Source organism: Enoplosus armatus, chromosome 12, assembly GCF_043641665.1.
Source record: "Enoplosus armatus isolate fEnoArm2 chromosome 12, fEnoArm2.hap1, whole genome shotgun sequence".
In the NCBI taxonomy this organism is placed as follows: Eukaryota; Metazoa; Chordata; class Actinopteri; order Centrarchiformes; family Enoplosidae; genus Enoplosus; species Enoplosus armatus.
Window position 1 is genome coordinate 16,735,159 of NC_092191.1, and position 25,723 is coordinate 16,760,881.

The 25,723-nt window shown below is 43.6% G+C and overlaps 1 protein-coding gene across 1 annotated transcript in view; it reads right to left on the bottom strand.

Moving 5' to 3' along the window:
* The window catches only part of slx4ip (SLX4 interacting protein), a 30,235-nt gene continuing 4,512 nt past the window's right edge, over positions 1-25,723 (bottom strand). The window contains exons 3-8 of the mRNA XM_070916449.1: positions 21,458-21,547; positions 21,061-21,187; positions 10,840-10,917; positions 8,933-9,021; positions 889-995; positions 1-793 (exon numbers count right to left, since the gene is read on the bottom strand). Of these exons, the coding sequence (XP_070772550.1) occupies positions 1-793; positions 889-995; positions 8,933-9,021; positions 10,840-10,917; positions 21,061-21,187; positions 21,458-21,547 (1,284 nt within the window). The remainder of the gene's footprint in view (positions 794-888; positions 996-8,932; positions 9,022-10,839; positions 10,918-21,060; positions 21,188-21,457; positions 21,548-25,723) is intronic.

A 25,723-nucleotide genomic window follows, 5' to 3' on the forward strand; every position in this document is an offset into this window, starting at 1 on the left:
TCAGGACCTCTTCAGTCGTCGTAATCTAGAGGTTCTGGGCACATTTTCACTCCCCTCCTCTCCGAGTGTGGATCTGGAACTAATAGAGGAGCCTGAGGATGCAGGCTTGACAGATAGGCCCCTCAGACTTGCGGCCAGCCTGTTTTGGTTTGTCTGTGCCGTGTTATTGCTTGTGAGGGGGAGCCTCTGGGCCCGTTTCCCTAGAGTAAGCAGCTCTACTTCCAGTGTGGTTTTCTTGCACTCGGAGACTGGGAAAGCCTTGGACTCTGCCTTGGCTTCCACTGGAGGAAGGGGCGGCAGAGGAAGGAGGTCATGCTTGGATGTTTGTATGGAGCACTCGGTGGAGTGAGTTTGCATTGGGGCTGGAGGTCCTCCAAGGCACGTCCTCTTGGCCCTCTGTGGGTGAGGGTCTTCCCCTGCATCGCTCGGCTTGCACCTCTTGCTCTTGCTTGTCTCCTGACTAATTTTAAGTTGGCAGAAAACAACTGAGGCCCCACTTGGGTTGATGCTGTCTGGGGGACTGTGCTCAGTCTGCTGCTCTGGGGTCAGGCCCTGCTTTTGTGTAGTCACAATCTGAGCCACGGCCTCATTTAAGGCACTGGGGCAAGGAACCTTGTGGTCTGCCCCTGGGAGGGCCTTCTGTCCAGAACTGGACACAGTCTCTTTTGGGCTTGATTCTGACTCTCTAGCTCTAAATTCCTCTCTTTGGTTTTTGGGACAGGAGGTCTGGTCAATCTGCTGCTCCCCCTTTCTGGAACCATAGAGCTCTCGCTGGACACTAGCTTGCTTGGCTCTGAAAAAGTTAAAAGGATGAGAGGATATGAACAGATACTTGAGTGTCCTCTCTGACTGGTGGGGTTGGAAAGTTCTGCATTAGATCATACTTACATCTTTTGAAGCACAGTCTTCTTTGTTTTTGTGGGGCTGTTTAAAGGCTCTTGGGTTTCTCCCACTCTGGAAAAATATTCGGATCTGCTTTGTTCGCTCAGCTCAGTCTAGAGAGGACAAACAGAATCGGTGTAAACAAAAAATATTATTCCTGGCATCCCCTGGAAAGGTTTGGCTCCACAGCAGACTGCTGTCATCATCTGGCTTTGTCAGAAATTCAAAAACATTTACTAGACTGGTGTAAAATTGATAATATAATGAAGCAAATTAAAAGACAAAAAAAAAAAAAAAAAAAGTTTATATAAATATATCCTCTTCTGATCCTGAATTTTAAATGGTGTTGTCGCCTCACTATTTGAACTATGATACAGTACAAGAGGAATGTTTTCTATAATGCCTTTAGAGACACTTAGTAACCCCCCAGCTAGTACAAAGAATTAGTCCCCCACTTAATACTGTCCAAAGCAACCACCTCAAAGGCTTCAGAAAATAATCACCGGCTTGTTATAGTGTGACGTGTGTTTCATAGTCTCCACTGTCTGAGGCTTGGAGTGATGCTTGCAGCCTGAGGCAGAATTACGAAATGGTGAAACCATGTTGACAAGTTAAAACAGCGATTAGAGAAAGATCATTAATGAGATGATGGAGCAGGGCAGAGGAAAAATACAACTGAGGCATGTAAATGGAAAAATGCTAAAATGTGGTGAAACGCATCTCGGAGGACAGAGAAAATAAAAAGTGGAAGTTAGTGGAAGTAAACTCATGGTTAGTAAACTGTAGCAGGATTTTGAGTTGCAGGTTCACTGGTTTAAACACACGGTCTCTCTTCACTCTTAATAACTACCATTTATGAAACTGTAAGGCTTCATGTATGAATACTTATTTGTGTCAAACCGTCACTCCATATGCTAACATACACCTGAGCTTCGGTAAAAAGCACATTCTTAGTTGGCTAAAATGGTTAACTATGGGTTGAAAGTTCAATATACCCACATACTCAGGGGACCCTCTGAAGCAGAACAAGGAACGGACCAAAGATTGGATCTCAGCAACATGTGCCCTCAACAGGCCACTAATGAAGGTTAATCACGGGTCTTTTCCTTGGCTGACCTCGAACAGACTCTGGATTTATGAGAGAACAAGAGACGCTGCAGTCAAATTGAGCAGAACTCAAAAGGTCGAGAGTCTGTCAATTTATTGTAAATTAATTTTAGAAAGTTGGTGAATATCAGAGTGGCTCTGGTTTAGAGATTGAGCCGAAGTACAGTTGTTTAACCAGAATAAGGTGAAGAGCTTCATGATTTGAGGAACACGCTGTAAACAAGACTAAGAGTCTACAATGATGCTGGCAGCTCTATGAGACTACTTGTCTCAAGCTAACGTCAGCATGCTAACATGCTCACAATGTTTACCATGTTCACCATCATTAACTATATCATAGTTGTAGTAGTATAGTAGTAGTATATTTCACTGGTAAGTAAAACAATTGACCTGCTGGTGGCGCTAGACCGACTAACAGACCAACATTGCCATCCATAGAGCTAAAAACACTATAGACTACTGCAGTGAGAAAATACTGCCAGACAGAAGTTAAATCTTGGAAAATTTGAGGTTGTAGCCACTATGTTTATTTAATATCAGCCATTTTTCAGATCATTATTATTCCATAAACTGGTTGGTAAAATGATCAATGTGCACTCTAAGACGGGGAAAGCCAATGTGGTAAGCTCTGGCATCCACCAGTTGCTGTGAACACAGAGAAAAAATCATTAATGTCCTCTCCCACATGTCACGATACCAGTGACAACATATGACCCGACACAAAAGGGGGGAAGAAGTAATTGTCCCAAGCTGCAAGGGCAAGCTGGGGCATTGTGGCTTTGCACTGGGTGTTGAGACCTAGCAACTGCACTCTGGTCTGTGGTGTGGTGGACAGAATAAAGAGGCCAGACAGAGGGAGGGGAGTGAATAAGGAGGCCGGGCAATAGGGAAGTAGGCGGAGACGACAAGAAACAAGGGACGAGATACTACGGAATGAAAAAGAGAAAGAGAGAGCGTTTAGAGGGGAGCACAACAAAAGAAGAGGCACCCCCCAGAGTAATATCGGCTGACCTCAACAGTCTCTCCAGCATGCCCACAAACACAAGAATCCTCACACAGGAAGTTTCTCCACAGGCTGCCCTTTGTGTAGAGATGGAGTCATGCTAGAGTGTGGGCAGAGGTTCAGCCTTCACGCTCTCTCATGTCCAGAGCTACAGCTAGCCTTGGGTTTGGATTGGGGACAGTGACACACATTCAAACTTGTATTTGCCTACGCACTCACACACCCACCCCAACAACAACAATTCTGAGAAAGAAGTGGGTGCCATCATTTGCATTGTAATGCCTTGATATTTATTCTCATCTGTTTAATATGAATAAATGCTGTTTGAAAAGAAACTTGAAAGAAAAATCAACAAGAAGGCAATGGGAGGTTCTCTGGGAAAGCTTAGTGCCTTACTGTTCCTGTCGGCACGACTTCAAAAGAGCGAGAGAGTGAAAGAACAGAGTGGTGGAAAGGAAGAGGCAAGAAGAGAGGAAGAGGTTGGATATACATAGCAAGCAGAAGGAGAAAGACAGATAGAAAGTCAGACAGAGAGAGAGATGGTGCATGAATTATTATCACCAGGGGTCCAGGGCTTGGACATTCTGTATATAGCAACTAGAGAAGAAAGTAGAGGGATTAAAGGTAGAGAGAGGGGGGAGAGAAAGAGAGAGCTGGTGCATGAACAACATGAGAATTATCACAAGCTATGTGGATAAAACAGTATCAAGTATTGTGTGGGAACCGAGGTGGCCTAATCTTGTACGGAATGATGCAAACTCGCAATCGCTGGAGAGCGTCCCATGAAAAAGGAGGGAGAGGTGGTGGTAAATAAGAACTTCTACCCGCCACCACCAACTCTCCCTCAGCAACAAGGATTTAACCCCCCCACCGCCAGCAAGTCTGCTCGCCCCCACACAAAGCCGCAAAACACTTCTTGTGATGCAACACGTAGAGTAGACCAACAGTGCCCTCCCCGGCCCCGGAGCCTCCAAAACAACACGGCTCCACCACGGGAGCTGCAACGAGACAGCACATCTGGATGTCAGATTATAGAGATAAGCCTGGCAAAAGGGCAAGGAGAGCAGAGAGAATGAATCATTTGGTTTAAAAGGATACCAGTACCGATTCTAATAGCTTGCCCCAACTCTAAATGACTCCTTGAAACGACTTCAAAAAGATAACCAACTGCAGGCTCCATAAAATACAGGGAATGAACAGTTTCTCCACTGCCATCTAAGATAAGGTAGGGACACAGATAGGAAGATTATGTCGGTTATCTTTTAATGCAGCTGCCCTTGAAAGTAATGCACTGATATAAAACATAATGTTATATATAGAAAAAATTGTCTCTGAGTAGTTTAAAATACTCCACTGCTGCTGGATGACAAAACCTCTCTTGGTATCCAAAAACATTGCTTATTTAGAATCTTGAAGCTATGTTGACATATAATCTACATAAATGCCCATGGTCATTCATCTGTACAATACAATAACAATTCTGCTGGGTAAAAACATCCAAAACAGTCTTTCAGGAACCAAGAATAACAGGCTATTTTGCAGCTAGATGACCATGCATTTAAGTTCATCCAATGGGTTTGGGAGGCCTTTCTCAACCCATCATGGAGGCATTGCAAACTTTTAGTTGAAGTTAAAACATGAAAATTACCAGAACAAAAACCCAACAAGAAGTCAGAAAACAGACCAGCATGGAAATCTCCAATCAACCATCAACTCATATTTGCTTGTGATCTGCCACAGTGGAAGCCAGATTGTTTGTTCTTGGATTACTCTGTCTTTGTACCTCACCTAACACACACAAAACCAGTGAGATGGCATCTTATGAAGCCAGTTCTTCACTCGTCTGTCACAAAATAATGATTCATACCACTTGAAATGCTTGAATCCCTAAAACTATTCGAGTTATAAAAATGGAATCATTATTTCCACTGGAGAGCCTTGAACAGTTTTGTGATGGCACAACTGAATATATATTGTCAGTAAAACTGTTGGGGCAGAAATACCTCCTGCAGAGATGTTCGTGAAAAACCTGTCCACAAATTCCACCCCTCACCCTCCACCCACCCTGCTCCCACAGAGGAAACATGCCGTGTTTGTCTAAGCTCACCACATCTTCCCTGCAACAAAGTCAACAAACATGCATGGGCACATACTTGTCTAAAATAGGGGACAGTTCTTATCCCTGAACAATGGCAAAAGTTTTTGGATCCACCCATGTGTAAGGATTAAGACAAGCTGTTAACTGTTTGGACTCACTTCATGCAAATCAATGAAAGCAGCTTAAGACAGGATGGAATGAAGGGACGTGATCATGTACTGTAAGAGATCACAGCCATGTATTTGGCCGTGGCGGAGAGGAGATCAGCAGACACTGGACGCTTGGGAAAGCACTGTTGCTAGCTGTTGCGAGCTGTGAAGAACAGAGGCGCGCTGAGGTCATGAGTAAACACACAGGCTCGTCCAGAGCTCAGAAGAGGGGGGGGCTGGAAACACATCTGCTCTGCCTTTGATCCAAACTTCTGCGGCCCAGCACGCCACTCACCTCAGCTGCCCACTCTGTGCCTGACTAGAAAACAATGGCCACAATCCTAAACACTAGCTCTTCCTTCCCATGCTGCCCTCCTCACTGTTGGTGCTGACTCACAATAGGAGCAACTTTTTATGAGGGACTTGAATCTTCAAATGTCAAGAAAAAACATTGTCTATAACAGATGCCTTTCGTTTGCTTCCCACGGTCTCGTGCAAACGTAGTAGTTTCGCTGGCTCTACCTCTGCAGAGCAACAGTCAGTTCTAGGTTTCTAGGTTGTCACAGACCAAGTACATCAGGCTGATATTCGTCTGTTAAATAGATCAGATATCAGACTGTTAATGCCGCCCCCACGGATGTGGTGGACGTCAGGATTCATTTTACTCAACAGTCAGACAGTCATGACTATAAAGGTATCAGTATATTCAAACTAAAGCACTTGTCTGATGGTCGAACAGCATCTGAAACCCTCTCCCCCATTTGTTTCCGACGACGAAATTGTGGGGGGCGTGTCCGACTATTTCTGTAACTTTCAGAAAGCGACAATCACGCTGACTTCTCGCAGCGATTGGCCAGGTGCGTGGAGGTGAGAAAGTAAACAGGGTTGGAACTTTTCTACTAAGCTCTCTTTTTTCCCTCATTTACAGAACAATTTCTTCTTCTTTTCGTGTTTATAACAAAGTGTAACACTATGAATGAATGAGGAGAGACAATGTTTGATGGAACAATTAGCACAGCTGGCTTTTCAGGTTTTGCCTTGTCATACAAATGGTTTGTTTCGAGCATACCCCCACCTTAAAACTGCAAATTAGCTTAAACCTGCTTGAACAACGAGCTAACCATTAAACCTACATGAACTGATATTTTGGCCACTTGGGGGGAAACAACCTGTAAATCCAACATTGACATATTATCACCTGTTAAGTTGTTATGACAAATTTCTTGTTAGCAAGTCCAACATTTACTCTCCTTTTAGCTTTGTTGTTTTTTACACTAACTCCTGAGGGGAATATCTGGCTTACTTGCTCCTGGATGCTCCAATATGTTCATCTGCTAGTTGCTCAATTTGTCTGTCTGCTGTTTGGTGCTGGACGTGTAGTGTACATGGGGGTTTATCAGAGCTTTTTGCTGAAAACAGACGCCTGCTGCTGCTGGAAATGGTGCTGATGAGAGATATGAGACTGAAACCGTAAAACCAAAACAATGTGCTGAAAGAAAACGCATGGACAAACACGCAAAGTTTACACAGTTAGCTGATGATTCTCTGTGGGTTCGTCACTATGAGAAACCCCTTTGACATTACACATAGTCATTTGATTCATTGTTGATATAAAATGATTGAATATGTCAACAAATCTAATTTGTTTGTGTTAGCAATGAGAGTTTTATTCTCATTTGATGGTCCCTGTTTCAGATAAGATGTGGTAAAACTGCACAAAACATCAACAAACTGTAGCCTCAACCCAAAAATCTGGGTTTCAGTATTGACTTTGAGTACCGAATCAATAATAACTGGTATCCTAGTTCCTTCTACACGACTGGAAATGACTAAATCTCACCATCTCCTCTTCTAACTGAACCACAGCTGAAAATATGACTAATAAGAGTGCACAGTATACAAGAGACATGCAGCATGCTCAAGTGTGGGAGAGAGACGTTGGCTCTCACAGGACAGAAGGCCAACCATGATGTCACCTTAGTTCCCTCACAACATAACCCCTTGACCTTGTGAGAAGTGCTGATTTGATGAGTCTACGTTTCCACTGCGGTTAAGGATTTTTGTTCAACAAGTCACACAAACTGAATCCTAACAACAAAACTGAAACCTCCCTAAATACAGGGAAACGTGGCATTTATTTGGGACCAGCAGGCTGGTGCTGTCAAGAGTTGTGGGATAAAAGACCCCTTCTTAAACATATGACCAACTGTGACACAGAACTCCGAAGACCCCATTATTTTTAGACAGCAACATTATTATGCAGAGCATCAGTTGTGACTCACTGCATAAACCTTTTTCGTTTAGATTTTCAACTTTCTTGGCAACATTTTCTTGCGAACACTCCCTTTCTGACAAATTAGAACAGAGCGAGGGACGTAAACAAATAATTGTTTTTGTCATGTGAAAAACTTTAGTCTTGCAGTCTGGTATCTTTCCCTTACAAACCACGTTCGAGGTTGGGCTAGCGAGAGCTCCACCGCAAGACTCCCACCCTCCAATTCCCTCTGCTTGTACTGTATGAGCCCAGAGAACCACATCCTGAGGAGAGGAACGCAATCGACAGCAATGCCTCCTTGAACTGGAAAATTGGTTACACAATCTGAACTTTTCACTGACGACTGTGTTGCTCCACTAAAAATATTACAATCACTGCTTTCATTGGAAGCCAAACTGTGGAGAGTGCAGAGACGATTCGAAGGGAAACAATAGCAAAAACCCCATAGAAAAACAGCAGGCCACTGATCATGGGATGTGATGGGAGAGATGTCTGTCCTTGATGTGAGTGCCAAGGTAAGAGGCTCCACCACCATTTCCCAGAATACTCTGGGGAGTTTGGGATCAAATGAGCACTGACCAAAGGATAGTTGTCTGTAATATGAATGGACAAAAAAGAACTGCAGTAGTAGGTCTTATGACATGGGCAAGAGTACAACATAATATACAGAGCATGGACTCTTACAGGGAAATACCCACTGAAACCAACTTTATCTCCAATCAGTCAAGGCACATGACATTTAACTGCAGACAATCACATTAACTGAAACCTCCCTTAAAAACCCAAACAATGTGTGTGTAACAGAATGATAACAGTGTTGTTGCAGAATATCATATATTAATTATACATTATTTTAACTGTTTAAGTGTTTACACTTAAGCGAGGTGGTTAAAGGGTACACAAAATGGTGATTTTTATATAAGATGAATGTTATGTTTTGACAATGTCGATTGCAGTGCCACAACGAGCACATTTTTCCAAAAACAGATCTTGAGTGTGTGAGTACTCAAGAGCAATGTACAAAATTAGTTTTGGCTACACTTTTGACTACCCATTAATGTTGAGGTTTACAACAATCCAATGTTTGAGTTTGAAAAACAAGAACTAAAACTGTACAGCTGGGGTGAATTGGCAGAATGTGGGAGCAGTGACTTTTCAAAGAAGGGGTGACTTTGCAGCTTTGGACCCCACCTCACTCCACCCAACCCCCTGCCATCCTCTGTTTCCCCCTCACTAGGTCTCCGAAAAAGCCCTGATCAGAGTCAGTGCCCCCTCCCACCCCCTCACATAAAGAGGATCAGCATATATAAAGTGAGAGCACAATTTGGCAACACGTCCCTATAATAACACACAGACCCATGCAGGACTTTTTGCCAGGCGACTGGAAGAGGAAATAGAGGAGTATAAACAGCACTCACCGCGGCCAGGCTCGGGTTTCCATGGTGCGCTAAGGCATCCTCTGGACAGCTCACACACACAACATAGCGTTCGGGAAACACACGCAAATCTGAAAGCAGGCAGAGAAACAACACAGACCATGCTAGCTAATAACGTGGGCTCACCTCTAATTATGAGTCCAAGTCAGACAGAGGGAATTGTGGTGGAGGTTTGAATTTACATCTACAAACACCAAGTATTTACTATCCCTCAGACCAAGGAGAAAATGGCAGTTTACAGATAATTGCTGAGCTTTATGAGCCGCGGAAGCAGCATGAAATATTAGAAAATCTTATATTAACAATGGCTCTTGGGAGTAATATGGCTGTTTCATCGGCTTCAAAGGCAGAGACCATTTACAAAAAGAATACTATTACATGTATCATATCATAATAATAAATCTAACTGACCTCAACATATCCCCTCAGCTACACGGCCAAGCTGGCCAATATCTGACCTATGGCTTGTTACATAGCCTCCTGTATGCACAATTTGTACGTTACTCTTTCTTCGTCATGTGTCTCATGACGAAGAAAGAGTAACGCTTAATGAAAAATACTGATACAGTAGACGGTATTGATGAAGAAGTCACTGAACAAATGAACAGGCTTACTGGCAAAATTACAATATTCTTCATCTTGCATTCTTGATCCACTTAGCCTACCATCTTCTGTTGAAAGGTTTTACTGTAGTGTTGAATTTAGTCCGTAAAAGCTCATATTCCTCCTCAGTGGCCATTTTAAAAATATTGGTTTTGCTTCAGTTGTGTGGATTAGTGGTTTATAAACACTATGCGCACACTTTTGTTAAGTGGGCACAGAACTTGTATTAATGTACGTACCTTGTGTGGCGTATGTAACGAGGATGACTATGGATGACTAAGGATGGCTGTGTCAGGGGGTGGGTTTGGATATTGACGGATTGCTCAACAACTACTTGCCAGATGAAATTTGCTGTGGAAATTCTTGGCCTTTGAAGATGAATTCTCAGGCCACTATCTCAAAAGTTTACACATATGATATTTCATAATCTCACGGGCAGACTGCCATGAAATTTGCTGAGCACATTTATCCACCAAATGAAATAAACCATTTTCATTTTAATAACCTCATGGCTGTTCCTGTAAGGCTAACCTCAGGACAAACTTTACCCAACTGATAATAGCCTCGGTGAAAAAAGTCAGCTAAATCAGAAAATACCACTACATTCTGATTTACTAATTATAGTTAAGTCCCATTGTGTTTTAGCCTCATAGTCTACCCAGTTGGAATTTAAAATTTGCCATTTGCAATATATAACTAACCAATCAGAATAAAATACTTTTTAACCATCTGTTTTATAGCTGATTGATATTTTTACATGACCTGATGACCATGTACAGCTAACTCAGTGGACCAAATTACACAACCTTTGACCCCAGGAGACAGGGTCTAATTTGATGTGTAACGGACCTGCTGAGTGAAGCCGTCATCTCAGTCTACAGCAGGTCAGTGCTGCTTTAACATCCAGGCCCTTAGGGAGCAGATATTAACTTTACTGACAGGAAGAGAGCCATGTTAGTCCCATGAAAAGGTGGCCAAGGGTCACAGGCACTAGATGGGCCATGGAGATAGATTCTCACTGCCCTCCATAGACATCCCTCCAATCTTTCTCTCTCCCACTCTCAGTAGCCTCTCAAGGGAACCACTTAATGGCTGCCTGTTCTCAACAACACCCTGAGCAGGTAGGGACAGGACATAAAAACAAGTGAGGGGGAGAAAGATCAACATGCAGACCACAGATGACTTGCTCTTTCTGTGGGAAATTTGGCTGAGTGTGTGTCATTGAGATGGCTATTTCTGATTAATTTCACTGGGAATTGATTCATTGAAAACATGTAGTTACATACCGCCGTAAAGCTGCTTGACAATACATCTGAGGTTGAAGTGCCGTTTGATAAAATTGGCGACCAAGTTGAAGTTTTTCCCTGTTAAAAAAACAAGAGAAATACAGTTAAGAGCACAAAAGAGCAGAAAGACATTTAAGCAAAACCATTGTACATGTGACACCATTTCCGAGGCTTGAAATCTGCTTTTGGATGGGATTTTCTGGATGGTGCGTGCTGGCATCGTTGTCATTCCCTAATACATCGATTTACCATCATGACACAAAACAGCCACTGTTGGCATTCAAATCAGTTTTGCTGACGGAAACTGTGATGTTATTCAGACAGTGAGATAAAGTGGTTAATCAAATGACAAACTGTGCAAATATTGTTGATCCAATATAAAGCCCTTCATATGATGAGCTCCACAACCGGCACTACTACCACCACATACTGTAGAAGTAGGCTAGGCTAGAACTTAAAGTGAATATAGGACTAGAGATCAAACTTGTGGGAATAAGCAGCTCTTCTTCCTTAACACAAAAAACAATGCCCATTCCTACATATTATGGTACTGTTAGCTCTGTATGGCTCTACATGCTTAGATACATCCCATCAATTTCCTACTAACCATAACCTTCTGCTCAGTCTACGGGCCAACACACTACAAAACCATTCATTCTCTGTTTTAATTTAACTGACCTCCCAGTTTGGCACAAGCAGAGAAACCACGGCCCAGGCCTCTGCTCTATTTGTCATGGAATGTTTGTCATGGTATGTAAGATGTGCTGGGCAGAAACAGTGGCCTGTTGCCTAATCTGGTAGGAATTTGTTGACTTAAAGCAAGGGTCTGGCTAACACGCTATCCAGTTGTTCTTTGTAAACAAGACAACAGTGCTGGGAAGCTGACAGAGCATGCTCACCCTTTCATACCTTCTTGGTACCATTTTCCTCTTCTAGATACAGTGGCTGTACCCTGCTTGACTTTACCACCACCTGTCTATTATTTCTTATTCTTATTCTCATATTGCTGTTGCCATGTGAAAACCTCATTAACAGCTAACTATGGGGATTTTAGTGTTTTAACTTCAATTAAAGGATTATATGTCTTCCATAGTTTGAGAAAATCCTGACCTCTTGCACCCAAGGCTCTTTCAGAACTCCCTGGATAATGTCAAAAATGCACCGTCATCAAGCTAAAAATGAGTCTGTCTTTGTCTCTGAAAAGCTGACAGTCTGGAAGTAGGGACGTTTTCAGCCTTCGGCAACAACACTGACAGTCACTCATCAATAAAACTTGGAAAAACCTGGACAAGTCTCCACAAAAAGTTGACCTACAAGTAAGACAAATATGTCCCACGTGGTGGTTTAGCATGAACACACAACACGCAGAGCAGACAGCATGTTAACAGCATTGGCCCACACATAAGTGTGAAGGGGCCTTTGTGAACATTGCCCTTTCTCTGTTAGCTGATGTCATCTCAGCACCAACTCAAAGCATCTAATTATCGTCTTCAAAAAGAAGCAGTCTTGTCTTCTTTGGATAATGACATGCAATTACAAAGACAGTTTGCCACAAAACTGCCACAGGTATACGCTTAAGTCCACTGGCCAGTGATTAATGGCACCACCTCTGCTTTCTTTTTCTCTGTGCTTGTGGCTGAATTCGCAACCAGGGTCACTACTTCAGCAAACACCATATATACTTGCAAAAATATACAAACATACAAAAATGAATGGAGGAATAAATTAATAAAACAAACAAACCAAGCCCTATCTGTCAACTAAGAATTAATAAAGTTAAGCCCAGTTAAAATGAAACTAAAGTGAGAAATCAAAGGGTTATTAAGGCTTTAATATTTTTCTGAAGATAATATAGTAAAATTATTACCTAGGTGACAGGCTATAACACTTGTCAGTTAAGCAGCTATGGGAATTCATCTGATCCTCAAAAGTTATTAAGTAGAAATTTAGCCTCCAGCAAAACTCACATGTTAGACAATGTTGGACAGCTTAGTCAAGATTTGAGGAAAATACATTAAAATCTCTCAGAGACAGAATAAAAACGAAATCTCTAATCTGCGTAATAAAAAGGAGATTTATGAAGAATAAGCATTCATTTTGTGTAAGACTTGGCATCTAATGACAATGCTCGTTTGGGCTTGCTATGCATCAGTTTCACAATGAGTCTGTTGATACCATTACAGTCAAGCGCCTTATTTACATTTTAGTTTCATAATAATAATAATAATAATAATAATAATACATAAATCTATACCAATGATCTCCTTTATTGAGGTGGTATTTCCCAAGATAGGTTTCTTAGGCCAGTGATTGTTCATTGGCCCCATTATTTTGCATTCTAGCCATCTAATCAGGGACACCAACTCAAAGCCATTAACACACTGTATGGTATGTTATGCAAGTTTGTTGTTAACAATAGCAGCATTCCTTTATTGGAAAAGAAATCTGATACTGTTGTTCTTTAAATAGAAAAGTAGTGATCATCTATCATCAATCTGGATGTCTAACCGGAAAGGAATGCAGATCTGTATCTCTGTTTTGTTTTCTCTGCCCATTCTGGGTCCAGGAGAGACCAGGAAGCAAGCATATTTCATTGCACATTCATGGCTTTCTATGTTTTTAGAAGCTTTGATTTAGTCCGTTAGTCCGACTCTTTAGCCTCATGTCTAGCTCTACAACTATTCTCATTGCTTTCCCTGGTGGGTTGAGCTTGCCAATTCCCAGGACAAGTTTGATGGGGACGTCTGGACACAGAGTTGGGAACCAGTGCAACGCCATGGCCCGAGACATCAGCTGTTGCTCCAACTTTATAACGTCCTGCACAGCGCAGAGTTGCTCTTGGCCCTCTGCCCGGGTTCTCTCGTGCTAAGCTTACATTCATGTTTTTCTCTCACAAACAGTTTGCTAGAGCCTCCTCTGGGAATGAGTGGCCCCTTTCTGTGGCAACTGTGGCCCACAGTGGTGCAATACCCAAATCTGCAGAGTAGAGACTTTAAAGGGTTTCATTTGTACTTCCTTCAAGAGAAGATGGTCTTGCTTAATTGTTTTGAAACCCAATGCACAACAATATTATGACAGGTCAAATCAAACAGCAAACAAGACAGCACGCCATGTTTTCAGAAATGTGGTAGATAATATTGTAACTGCTTGTATGGGGAGACTTCTACCATCTTGTAATATCCCACAGGACAACTGCAGAAAAAAGGCACAGACTCTACAGGGCTGGTGCCAAGGCTAGAATACTGTACTTTCGAGACACATACACACACACACACATACACACACATCCCTGCAGCTTTCACCGCTTCCTGGGAAAACAATGAGAGGAAAGAAAAGTCAACAAACCAAAAGGCATCCAGAGTGACTAGGACTGTAAAATGGAACAGACAGGGGTGAGAGGCATTCAGACCAGGGTCAAAGGCAAGACCCCATGGAACAGACTTCATTAACTTCAGTCATATCCTGAGGAGATCATTAAAACAGCCATAGAAAACATAGCCTACTTCTTTTCGCCATCCACATTCCTGGCAGCCCATGCTGTCGTGACTCCTGCAGGAATCCATAAGAATTTCTGCTCTGATCTGGAGGCTTTTCTGGAGCTCCTAGCAGGTCCTGGCCACAGTGGATCCAGGGCCTTTAACAGGAATACTCCAATGAGTGTCTTCTCTCTTACGTGATTACTCTGAGCTTTCTGCAGTAGCCTTCTTTAACATAACGTAAAGGAGAAACCAGATTTCCATAATCAGGATGGACAAACCAATTTCTTGGTCATGTGTATGTTTAACTGGGTTTCTCGCATTATTTTTTATAAGAGCAGATGCGCATGATGATACTTCCGACAGGATCATCGTGGCAATAGTGCCAACTAATGAAAGGAAACATCTAAACTGGTGGCGATGCATCTAGTATGTAAATGGTTACATCCAAAGTCTGACTAAAATTAAAACTGAAATGAATAAGTTAAAAATTCAGGCTCATGTGCAATAAGGAAAAAATGAGGGGCCTCTCAGTCAGTTGGTCCAAATGTTTCCACCAAGAAAGAAAAAAAATTCTTCAGGCTGCAGTATTATATATCATTAATACACTTAAATTATGCCAGCACTGCTTCAAAAACATGGCACTGAGAAGGAGAGAAATCTGATTACCCACCAGCTGCATGTAAACGCAGGTTTTACAGTAACCTGGTTATTGCAGTGCATGTAAAGGCATTCTCCAATTTCCTGCCGTAACCTGATTTCTCCCATTAACCATGTTTCTAGTGTGCACGTAAATGTAGTGACTGTATGTCAGGAGAACTGCAATTCCCACGCAACCCCTTTATGAACAGGAGTTGAATCAGCAGGACAGTCAGACATCAGTGCCTGAGAATCCTGCTCTTTTGACATTTCTGCTTTGATGTGGACCCCCTCCTTCTGTCCTCAAGTGTGGGTGGAGAGTTGGGGCTTAGAGCAAGAGAGAGAGAGAGAGGGGTGGAGTGGTGAAGGATGAGAGAGCATGAGGAAGTTACCCACATGTAAGTGGGGGCTTTCCTGGAAGGACATCACTCTCTGTGTGTAACTGTAACTACGGCCGTAGTGGAGCACTGTGCCTTATCATCCTGCACAACGTCCACCTGAAACAATATTTGCACATGAGTGTTCAATTTAACATTTGGGTGACCCCTTCATCGCAGTTACAAAATACGCCGCAGCATGGTAGCTCAGGCCAACCCATAATGCAGCATGTGACTAAAGTGGTGGGGAGCATTTTGGAGCACAGAACAATTATCAAGGGAAGAAAATCTAGTTCTCAGAAACATAATCTGATGAGAGAAATGCAGTCACAATACAAAATGTCATATTTAATCATCATTATATCTTAATTAGCCCAAGAGGCCACAAATCTCTCAAAAATGCTGCCACTGTTTATATTAAAGAGCATTCAGAATGGGGAGGATGCAAACTGCTTATTTTGCATTGAGCTCCTTGGGATTCATGTTGTGCAGAGCAGTTTGTGGACTTGAGTTATGCACTGTGCTAGCCTTTTAAAACTCAGATCAAGGTCTCATTGGAAGCGAGCTGTCTGTGCTTGCTGGGTCCTCTGCAAATCTGATAGTCTGTGTTTATAAATCCAAATAGATGAACCATGGCACACATGGCGATTCTATCTAAGTTTTGCTACCAGTGACTAATGATAACATGCGGGTAAGGCCATGAAGAAAACTTTTAAATGTTTAAATGATGTAACGCACTGAGCTTATGTGAACAAAATGCCTGGAAACCATTAAGGTCTACAATTAAACTGTGTTGCTGTTGTTAAGGCCATCCGAGGCTGGCCTTTCCTGATAACACAAGGGTTAGGGTTAGGGTTAGCAAATTTGGCACACAGCACTACAATGACATCTGTCCACAGGAAAAACCACAGAGCTCACAGGAGCACATGGCATGGGCCCGTTTCTTTAAAAGTGAAGCAAAGAGCAGAGAAAAACAACGATATCCTCTGAAACGTTTCAGTAATTCCTAAAACAAGGCATTCTGGTCAGGCTGAACACTTAGCATGAGTTCAAGAGAGAGTGTGTGCCATCTCCCAGACCAGATTGTGGTAAAGGGGAACAGTCACATGAATGTGATCCGTGCTCAGGCTCAGGCTCAGGCCCTAATTATATGGGAAAAGAGTGTGGTGTGACAGCTATGGCGGGGATTGTGGTTGTGTCCTAAGAGACTGCAGCTGACCCTGCGGAGGAGGAGAAGGAGAAGGAGAGAAAGTGAGAAAACATAACTAGACGACATGAGGAGAGAAGAGCAGACACGGAGGGCACAGGACAGGAGAGAGTGCATAAAGGACAAAGAAAGAAAAAGAAAGAAAGTGTGTGTATGTGTGCAATAATGTGTGTGTGTGTGGGGGGGGGTTAACAGTGGAGTCAGACTGTCCTATGTGTTGTTGCTGAGTAAGGCCGGGGGCTTACAGGAAGGATTTAAAGAGCCACAGCAACACCACAAAGCACCAAGGGGAAGGGGGTTGCCCGGCAGGGGCCAGGGGAGGGAGGACAAGCGGGGAGAGGGGCAGGCTGGCTGGAGTGGCTACTCTGATCAGGATCCATTTCCAGCCTGGGCCTTGGAATTCCTTTGTTCCTGTCACAGGTCTCCGTTTCCCCCTTGCCTTAATCCCAGCCTGCCTCACGCCCAGTAACACAGAGGAGGGCAGGTAACTCTGCCACAGGCATGCCTCTCTATTTACAGACCAGTCCCCACATAGCCGCCACTCACATAAATAGTAATAGCTGTGGTAGCACTCAGAAGAAACAAGGTGGGTTAATGCAGGTTGTCACTGCAAAAATGCTTCTGTGTCTCCAGAAAAGTGCTGTGAGCCATCACTGAAAGAGACTAAAAGGTTGGCATGCATCAATTCTTCCTAAAATGGACATCTAACACACATGTAAATATTTGTGCATTTTGTACACAGAAGGTCTCCATCATATTATGACTGAATAGGTTTTTGATAAACTGTTTTAGCCTGGGGCTGTAGCCCTTCAAAGCCAGCGAAGCCAAACAAAGCTAAATCTATGACAGGGCAGTGCAAAAATTAACCATCTCCATTTTAGTCGCTACACATCCTCCGCATTCTTCATTGGGAGGGAGATGGTCACTGGTAAACACATTCTCCAACAGTAAAGCTATCCAGCAACACTTGTGCTTTTCCCGCAATGGCCGTGGCCAGGCTGCCTTAAGCCCCCTTCATAGGGCTGCCAAGAGGAGTCAGTGGTACACTGTGCAGCACTCGCAAAGCCCTCTCCCACGGCTATTAGTGACCATTCATCTGGGGAGCCTGGGAAAATGCCTCTCCAGTCTGCCGTGGCCATGGGGAAACAGGCTGGCAGGTGTTCCCTCCCCCTAAGCCCTGGCACCTGTGCAGGGAGAGGAAGAAGGAACCAGCTCTGCCATGGGCTAAAACGGATTCTAGGTGCCACTTTGCCGTGGGCTCCTCTGAGAGTCTTCCTACCAGTCAGAGGAGTTAAACACCAGGCTAAACTATACCCGAGCTCTGCCTCACATGGAGAGATCAATGTGGCTGTATCAATACTAATAGTAGGCGTCAGACATCTGGTAATGTGCTTTGGCAGTTTGAAATGGCATGTTAACTAAATCCATGCAAAATGGGCCTTCTCAGTTTACACTCTACACATACACACAAATATATACACCATTATGGACTACAAAATCAATGTACCCATGGGGTAAAACAATACTAGACCAAGAACTAATGAATATCAAGATATCAAGAAGAAGACACAATCAGCAGTTTAAGCAAATAAAATCTAATCTAATGCAAAAAGCAGTGGTATATATAGTAGTAATGTGTGGCAAACAATCTCTTGGGCTGTACAGCATGTTGTGTTGTCCAAGAGGGCCATGTCTGAAACTAATAGGTTTTCTTTGTAGGCTTGTTTTCTGCAAAGCAGTGGCATCTTCATGAAGACAACTGTGACACTTATGCTGTCCTTACTCAAATATCATATCAAATGACAAAAATGTATTCCTCAAAGCACAGAGAACCTATTATCCACTCATTTTCAATCTGTAATTACTCTGAGAAATGTGGGTGTGTTCAACACGGTCTACCAGGGAGAATGCAAGAGGCCTCTCCCAAGCTCCCCTTCCCTGGGTTCCTAAAGTCTAGCATGTCCATTCTGCTTGTCCGGAGCCAAGATGTTTGGTGGGAAAAGTTCCCTCTGTTCATCTCTCTAAAAACATAAATAAATCACATCACTATGAGCTAATCATGAAGTCTCAAGTAGCCTGGGTAAAAAGAAAACGAGGGGGGCTGGGGGTTGACAGTTGGAAATTGGCCTCTGCAGCTGAGATTTGAAGAGATGGCTTTGGATTTATGTTGGCAGAAGACATGGGATAAGCCCCTCTCTGACATGTTCACTGGGTGCTATACACACACATATGCACCCAGCACAGCATACATACATAAATACAATAACCCATAGAGATAACTCAAATGCAAACACTTGCACTAGAGGACCTTGGAATGTTAAAAGCTGTTGATGGCTCATTTGAAGTGCCAACAGCTGAGGCTGTTACGCTGTTCTTACTGCTGTCTGTTGGCGGAAGCCCCTGTGATTTCACACTGGCACCAGCTCAAACACCACCTCATACAAGACCCACAATCCCCCTCCCATACCATCCCACACATAGCACCACACTCCAACAGCCTATTCTTGGCCCAGACATCAGTGCTACCCCGCCTGACACCTTTCTCTATATGCAACAACATGCATGTACACGTGTTCCAGCACATACACACGTCTCACTCCAGGATATCCAGCTTAATTCTGCTCTCAAATAGCACAATGCTGCACACAGATGCAAATAGGTCTTCTGCTGAAACAGATACAAGCAGAAAACCAGCTTCCACTCACTGCTATGGACAGTCTGAAAGTCCTGTGAGGATTAGCAGGTTAGTGTTTGACCTGCTTGCAGAATAGACGACCCCTATACTTAATACCCACCCTGAGGTTTGCTGGACTTCCCTCCCTAAGCCTATAGTCTGTCCTCCCCTTTTTATGGCTCCGGCCTGCCTGCTTACTTCTCACAGTCACAGTCTCCACCTTTACTGCTCTGCCGCCTCCCTCACATGGGACAATGAAAAGACCAAGAATGTCATTACACTCACTTAAGACCTTTAATAGGACTAGAGCACATGAACTGTGTAGGCCTGTTTTAGGCGCTATACCTTTTCATGTTCTGAGAGGGGAAAATTCTGCGATGTGGTGTGGAGTCATGTTCCACTGGTTACATTCTTTTTGGCAACGCTGCGAGGAGCTTAATCATTTTTACATGCATATTTCACTGCTGAAATACTGATAGTCCCCTTGTTCACACAGTGGAGTGAATGTGTGCGTGCAAGTTTGTGTGTATGTGTGTGTGGAGCCTCAGTCTGTGATCTCCATCATTAGAGATGTCTGTCTCTCCTCAGTCTGTCCTGGGAAATATGAGATAGGCTTTTCAGTAACCTTACACTGTCAGCCTGTTCACACCTAGCCCAGGGGGAGGATATATCTCTCCAACACACTGTCGCTCCTTCTGATTCTCACTGGTTCCGACGTGTATGAGCGCTGGTGTGCATGCACACACACATGCATGCAACCCGTGTGCCTGCTTATGACGACTATATGTTTATCGAGAAAATGACAGAAGAGGAATAACGTGTACGCATGCACCTGTGTATGGAGACAAATGAGCGCATGGACACACAGTTTTAGAGGACGAGAAGACTAAGTGGAGGGGAGTAGCGTGAGAGGCAGAGCTGCAGCCATAGGAGAAACTTTATGGGGCCGACTGCCCTGTAATCCCACTCTCACAGTCAGGCCTGCCCTGCTGAGTGAGCCCAGTTTAACTGCCCTTAACTGCTACCTGTGACAAACCTGTCTGCCTTACAACACGCAGCTGGGGGTTCCTCTGAAGCTAGGCTTACAGTGCTTCAAAGGCATGTGTGTGGGTGGCTGGAGGAATGTACTTGCATTGGATAAATAGGGATGATTTGAACTGGCTTATTCACATTGGAGCATGACTTATTGATTTTTCCCTCTGTGAATATGTATCGAGGCAACTGTTTTTGGTGTCATCCAGTTAACTACAAGTACAGAGAGTACAGGTGTGCCAACATCACATTAAACAGAAGGGTAACAAACATTAGCCATTTTAATGGACTTACATTTCGTGCCAAGTTAAACACTGCAACACAATATAAGAACTGCTATCAGCTCTTGCCTCCAGGTCACACCCTGGGCGTAGAGAGCCACCGTGTCCCAACTAGTTCTGTTGTCTTTCCTCCCACACTCTCCTCAAAAAGGTAGGCATGAAATTCTTTTTAAACTGTTTTGTAACTGCATTCCCATCCTCCTCTGAGCTCACCTCCATGCACACGGCCATATCTCTGCACTGAGATCCAAGTGCATAAATAATGGTTTTAAGTTCATAGCCAAAGTAAACCATTTTACTTCACTAAGAGCTGACGAAAGACACACCTAGGACAAGGGAAGACAAAGATGACTACATTCCAGAGGAATGAGCAACAGTGAAATCAAAACAGAATAAATATAATGTGTATTAATTACCAAATAACAATTTAAACTAATACTCCAGGTAAACACATGAAGAAGCAATGTTATATATTATATATATAGACTATTTGGCTCTATTGAAGTGTAATGAGGGTCACAAGATGGTGTGGTACCTTTCACAAAAAAGGCTGAAGCAGGTGTCAGCTCCTTCTTCTGTTTAGGCTGTCTTCTATTGTGGAGGGACTCTGAGTACTGCTTGACCCTCTGGTCCACAGCATCTCGAACCAGGGCTGTGACCTCCTGTAAACAGTGTGCAGGTATTTCAGTGAAGTGACATGTTGTTGAACTGCTGAGAGAACACATGGTTTGATGAGGACAGTAGAAGTCTTGAGTGAATGGCCAGTAAGGCAACTCCACAAGTGAAAACCCCTATGAAGAATAGACAGAAGGCTCAAAGTCATTTCAGATTCCACGCTGCTGCCGTCTTTTGAAAAGGCCCCCAGCCGAACAGAAGCCATATATTCACCCACACACTTATTCACACCCACGCCCTTCTCCCTGCATCTGTACCTCAATGTGGTCTGTAGTAAACCAGCTGGCGTCCTCTTGGCCGCCCAGGGGCAGAACGTGGAGATCCACCAGCACAGCAAAGTTCCCACACTGTAACACAAAGAGGAAGGACAGCCACAGGTTGCTGAAGGGCATTGAGCTTACGGACAACAAAGGAAATCAGAGTGTGGGTGATTGACAGCGAGACAAACCACAACGACCCCCTGTGTCCTCAAACATCACCCCAGGCCTCTCACAGCGGCCCCCTCCCTCCTGTCTCTCTGTCTAGCCATCTCTTTACCAATCTCTTTACAAAAAAGTATGGCCCTTGTCTGTCTCCTCATATTTCCCCTCACTCAGCGTAAAGAATATTTTCTTGCTCTATACATTTTGTAATGCAGTCACTGTCTCAGGTCACAATAGGCTGCACAAAACAAGTTTGAAGATGGACCACATAAATGAGGATTATACTACTTTGTCTGAGAGTGGCGATAAAACTCCATAAATCTACCTTAAAGTACTACATGTTTCTGCACTTCTGCACTACAACTTTTGAGTGCTGTAGAAAGCTGAGTAGAGGGCTGCGGAGTGGATTCCTGAAGCACTACGTCATTGTGTCAATGACAATAAGCTACAAGGGACAGAGAGGCCAGAAATGCCGCGGCTGGTTAAGTTGCTGTTACATCTTTCTCAGGCTAGCCTGATTATGGTTTACACATGAGTGCAAAAGCTGCCCGCTGCAGAGAGCAAATGGATGTGGGTCTCGTGTGAACTTCGCCTCTCCATGGACAAGGTAGTAATGGATGGACTGAGACCACCCACAACATGACAGAGGAGCAACAAGTACTGCCCTAAAACCCAGGGTGATAATGCAAGAAAAAAAAAGAAGCACCGAACTGAATGGGGTAGCAAAAATACAGAGTTATATAAAGACAAAACCTGACACAGATTTCAGGCTCACGGCGTAGAACTTGGAAAAGAGTGTGGACAAACAGAGGAGGTTATTCATTTAGTAAAAGGGAATACATATGCAGACTACTTGTTTTGAGCCAGGCTCGTCCCCTGGGCTGAAGGATAGCAGACAGAATGACTAAACTCTACAACCCAGACTTGAGAGATGTTCCTACGGCCTCGCTCTTAGGATGACACGAGAGAATGAATTAACACGGTGTGTAGGGGAAGGCTCCCTGCTACTTAGGTCCTAATTCCAGACACAAGCCCTACACTTTCCAAACACACTCCCGTTGTCTCCTCCTCTAGCTTAAAAAGGAGTCAGGTTAGCTCCTTCGTCAACGAATAAAATAAAAGTTGGGCTGCGAACTTTTAGTCAAGTGACATTCAAAGGCTGAATACTGGCTGTGAGCTAAACAAGCTATCAAATATTTTTCTTTTTTCATTTTCTTTTCTCATTGTCTTTCTGCGAATAATAATTGTTCTTCTGCAGAATATGTCGATATGTGTGCCAAGTTGTACTTGAGCATGTCTCTGTGATCCTCTGACTCATCACTCCATATCTTGAAATAACTGAGAACAAGACAGAGTACAAAAGATAACCACAAACAGAAGATTCCTTGCACAAACTCTGCAAAAACGTAAACAAAGGTTATTGTACAAAAACATGCTTTCACAAAGACAAGAATCCCATGGACCAGAACAGAGCCCCCCCTTATGTGCAAGTTCCTCATGTATAAAATGTGTGCACGTTGCCTGTCAGTATCAGCTCAACCCTACAGATCAGTATTCTCTCTATCCTCTGCCCTTTGTCTCACAAGCGGTCCACGGATGACTGGTGGCCTCAGCTGACTGCCTCCAACAATTACCAGTGTGTGTGGGAAAGCCTAGCAACAGAGGGTCAGACCTTGTCAATCAAAACACAGGGACAGACCAGCGGATGAGCCCCACAGTGGTGTCTTGGGGTTGGACTTGACACATGCTGGATGGGTTTTGCTATCCTGACTTTAGTCTCTGACTTTTGAGACCTAAGAATGGCTTTACAAAGGAGTATAGGAACTCTACCACTATGTTACCAGTTGATCGGGTATAATGGCCCTGCAATAAATCCTGTGAAACCTATAATGTTCAAGTTTGTTGACAGAGAAATGTTAATTCACCTCCATGGTCATTTTTGAGGTCATAGTTAATGGTGGTGTGGCATTGGACTGCTTTATAATGAGAGGACAGGGACCACAAGATCAATCTTCTAGGGTACATGGCTCAAAATTACACAAGCTAATGCAAGCTCTAAAGAGCGACACAAGCTTAATTTGATCAATATCCTGGAACACAGAGAGCAGTACAGGGAGTGCGGTCCTTATGGAGGGACACAGCAGGGTGAATCCCCTAAAGTGGTTTCTGAGCTTCTGATTGAGTCTGTGTTTTGGGCAGAAAGCCAGACATCTAGCAAGCCTTAGACTAACTTCCTTTTATCACATTAGAGCAGCAGACAAGAGTCAACTGGACATTAATGATAAACATTGGTCTCAACACAAAAACAGCATGTGATGCCCTGGGCTTCTCAGAAACTGAGAATTTTGTCAGGAATGCAAACTAATGCAATCACACTAATAAAAAAAACTATTCATTTGCTCTGCAAAACTGGCAGTTTGGTGGAGGCGCAAATTTCCTGTGTCAATCTTTTGAATCAAAGCTGTGCCGTTTAGGTGCAGCTACTAGAGCTTTAACAAAGGATGTTTGTGTTGAGTGTGGCAGATAAGACAAAGAAGCAGCAGAATCTAATTTTACACAAAGGCTCTGACTACAATCACATCATGTGGTCTAAATTTGTCAACTCCTCGCACAAAGAGTGACCTGTGGATCTTTAAGCTGAACTCTGTCATGAACTATGACCTCCACGTATCCCCCCTTGAAGCTCAGCTATGTCCCCTCTTTAGTGCGATCTCTGCAAGCAGCACAATACTTTGTAAAAGCAGTAATACAGACCACAAGAACCTTAAACCCCATATAATTCAGTATGCTCACTGAAAGGGAAAGATAAACAACATCAAAACAGCAAGATAAACAACATCAAAACAGTCCTCTGAGCAACACTACCACATATACCTTTCTCTACAACACTATCTCTACAGCGTCATAAGCAGCACCGGAAAACGATTTAATTAACCTGACATATTCATTCATCAAATTCATGAGCGATCCCACTTTGTGTACTTTGCATTTAAGGCAAAACTCTGAGCAACTGTCGCTGTTGTTGGTAAGAAAGGTTTGATAAAGGGCCAAGTTCTAGAGGAAGTTACTCTTTTCATACATACTAAAGTGGGCCAGCACTGCTTTGTTCTCCGTCTTGCACAGGCTTTTTAGAGTTATGAACAGAGGCTGAAAGCTGAATGAGAGGCGGCAAGGAGCGCTACTTAATACCAAATCCTTTATTGTGCCATCTTTTGTGTGCTGTCGCACAGTGAATGAATAGGACTGAGTCTTCCTGCAGGCTAAGCTCAACTTCTCTATCCTAATTCTCCCCACTGCCAATCTGATAACCATGACCTGCAGGAGAAAAAAGGGTTAACAAAGACAAAAGCATTAGAAACATTTGAGCCCGAAGCTGCCCACAGTCCACAGCACAACATGAGAAAATTCCTTCATATTTTCTGTCTGTAAATAAACAAATCCTCCTGACTCAAACACACTAACGGCTCCTTTCCCTTTCTGGCCTTCGGGGCTCTGGTCTATATCACTCTCAGTTCCCAAAACACTCTCTACCTTCCCTTATCTCTCTCCCAGACCCGGCTCTCCATCCTCCCGCCTGTGTTTCTCCAAGTTGGGCACAGGGCCCAAACGCTACGAGCGGCTTCACCCGCCTCCCCACCTCGCTGCCCTTTGCCATTGCTATCGCGCCGTATAAGAACCAGACCTTCTCGGACTGCACTTAGCTCAGAGGCTAACACTAACCAGCCGCAGATGTTTACATTGGGAGAGAAGGGGCAGCAGATGCGGTCTCACTCAATAAAACTTGCATCTCTCCCACTCTCCCTTTGTCTCTCTCTTTTTCTGACTCTCTCCCCCTCTTTCTGCAAGTCTGCAAATAACCCAGGGGAGCTCTTTAGATCTGTGGGTGTGACAACCTTGCTCTTTATTTGCCTCATTCCCAGCTCTCTCTGTGCTGTGAGTCACCTGGGTTTCCCCTTTAAAAAAAAAAAAAAAGTCTCTTTTCCAATTTTTCAAACTGCCAGACACAGAGCAGTGAAGCTTGAGACTTGATTATTATTGAGGCGAATGTTATGTACAGTTAGTCCGCGCTGTGTTTTGTATGCAAAGCTCCCGTCATTCAGG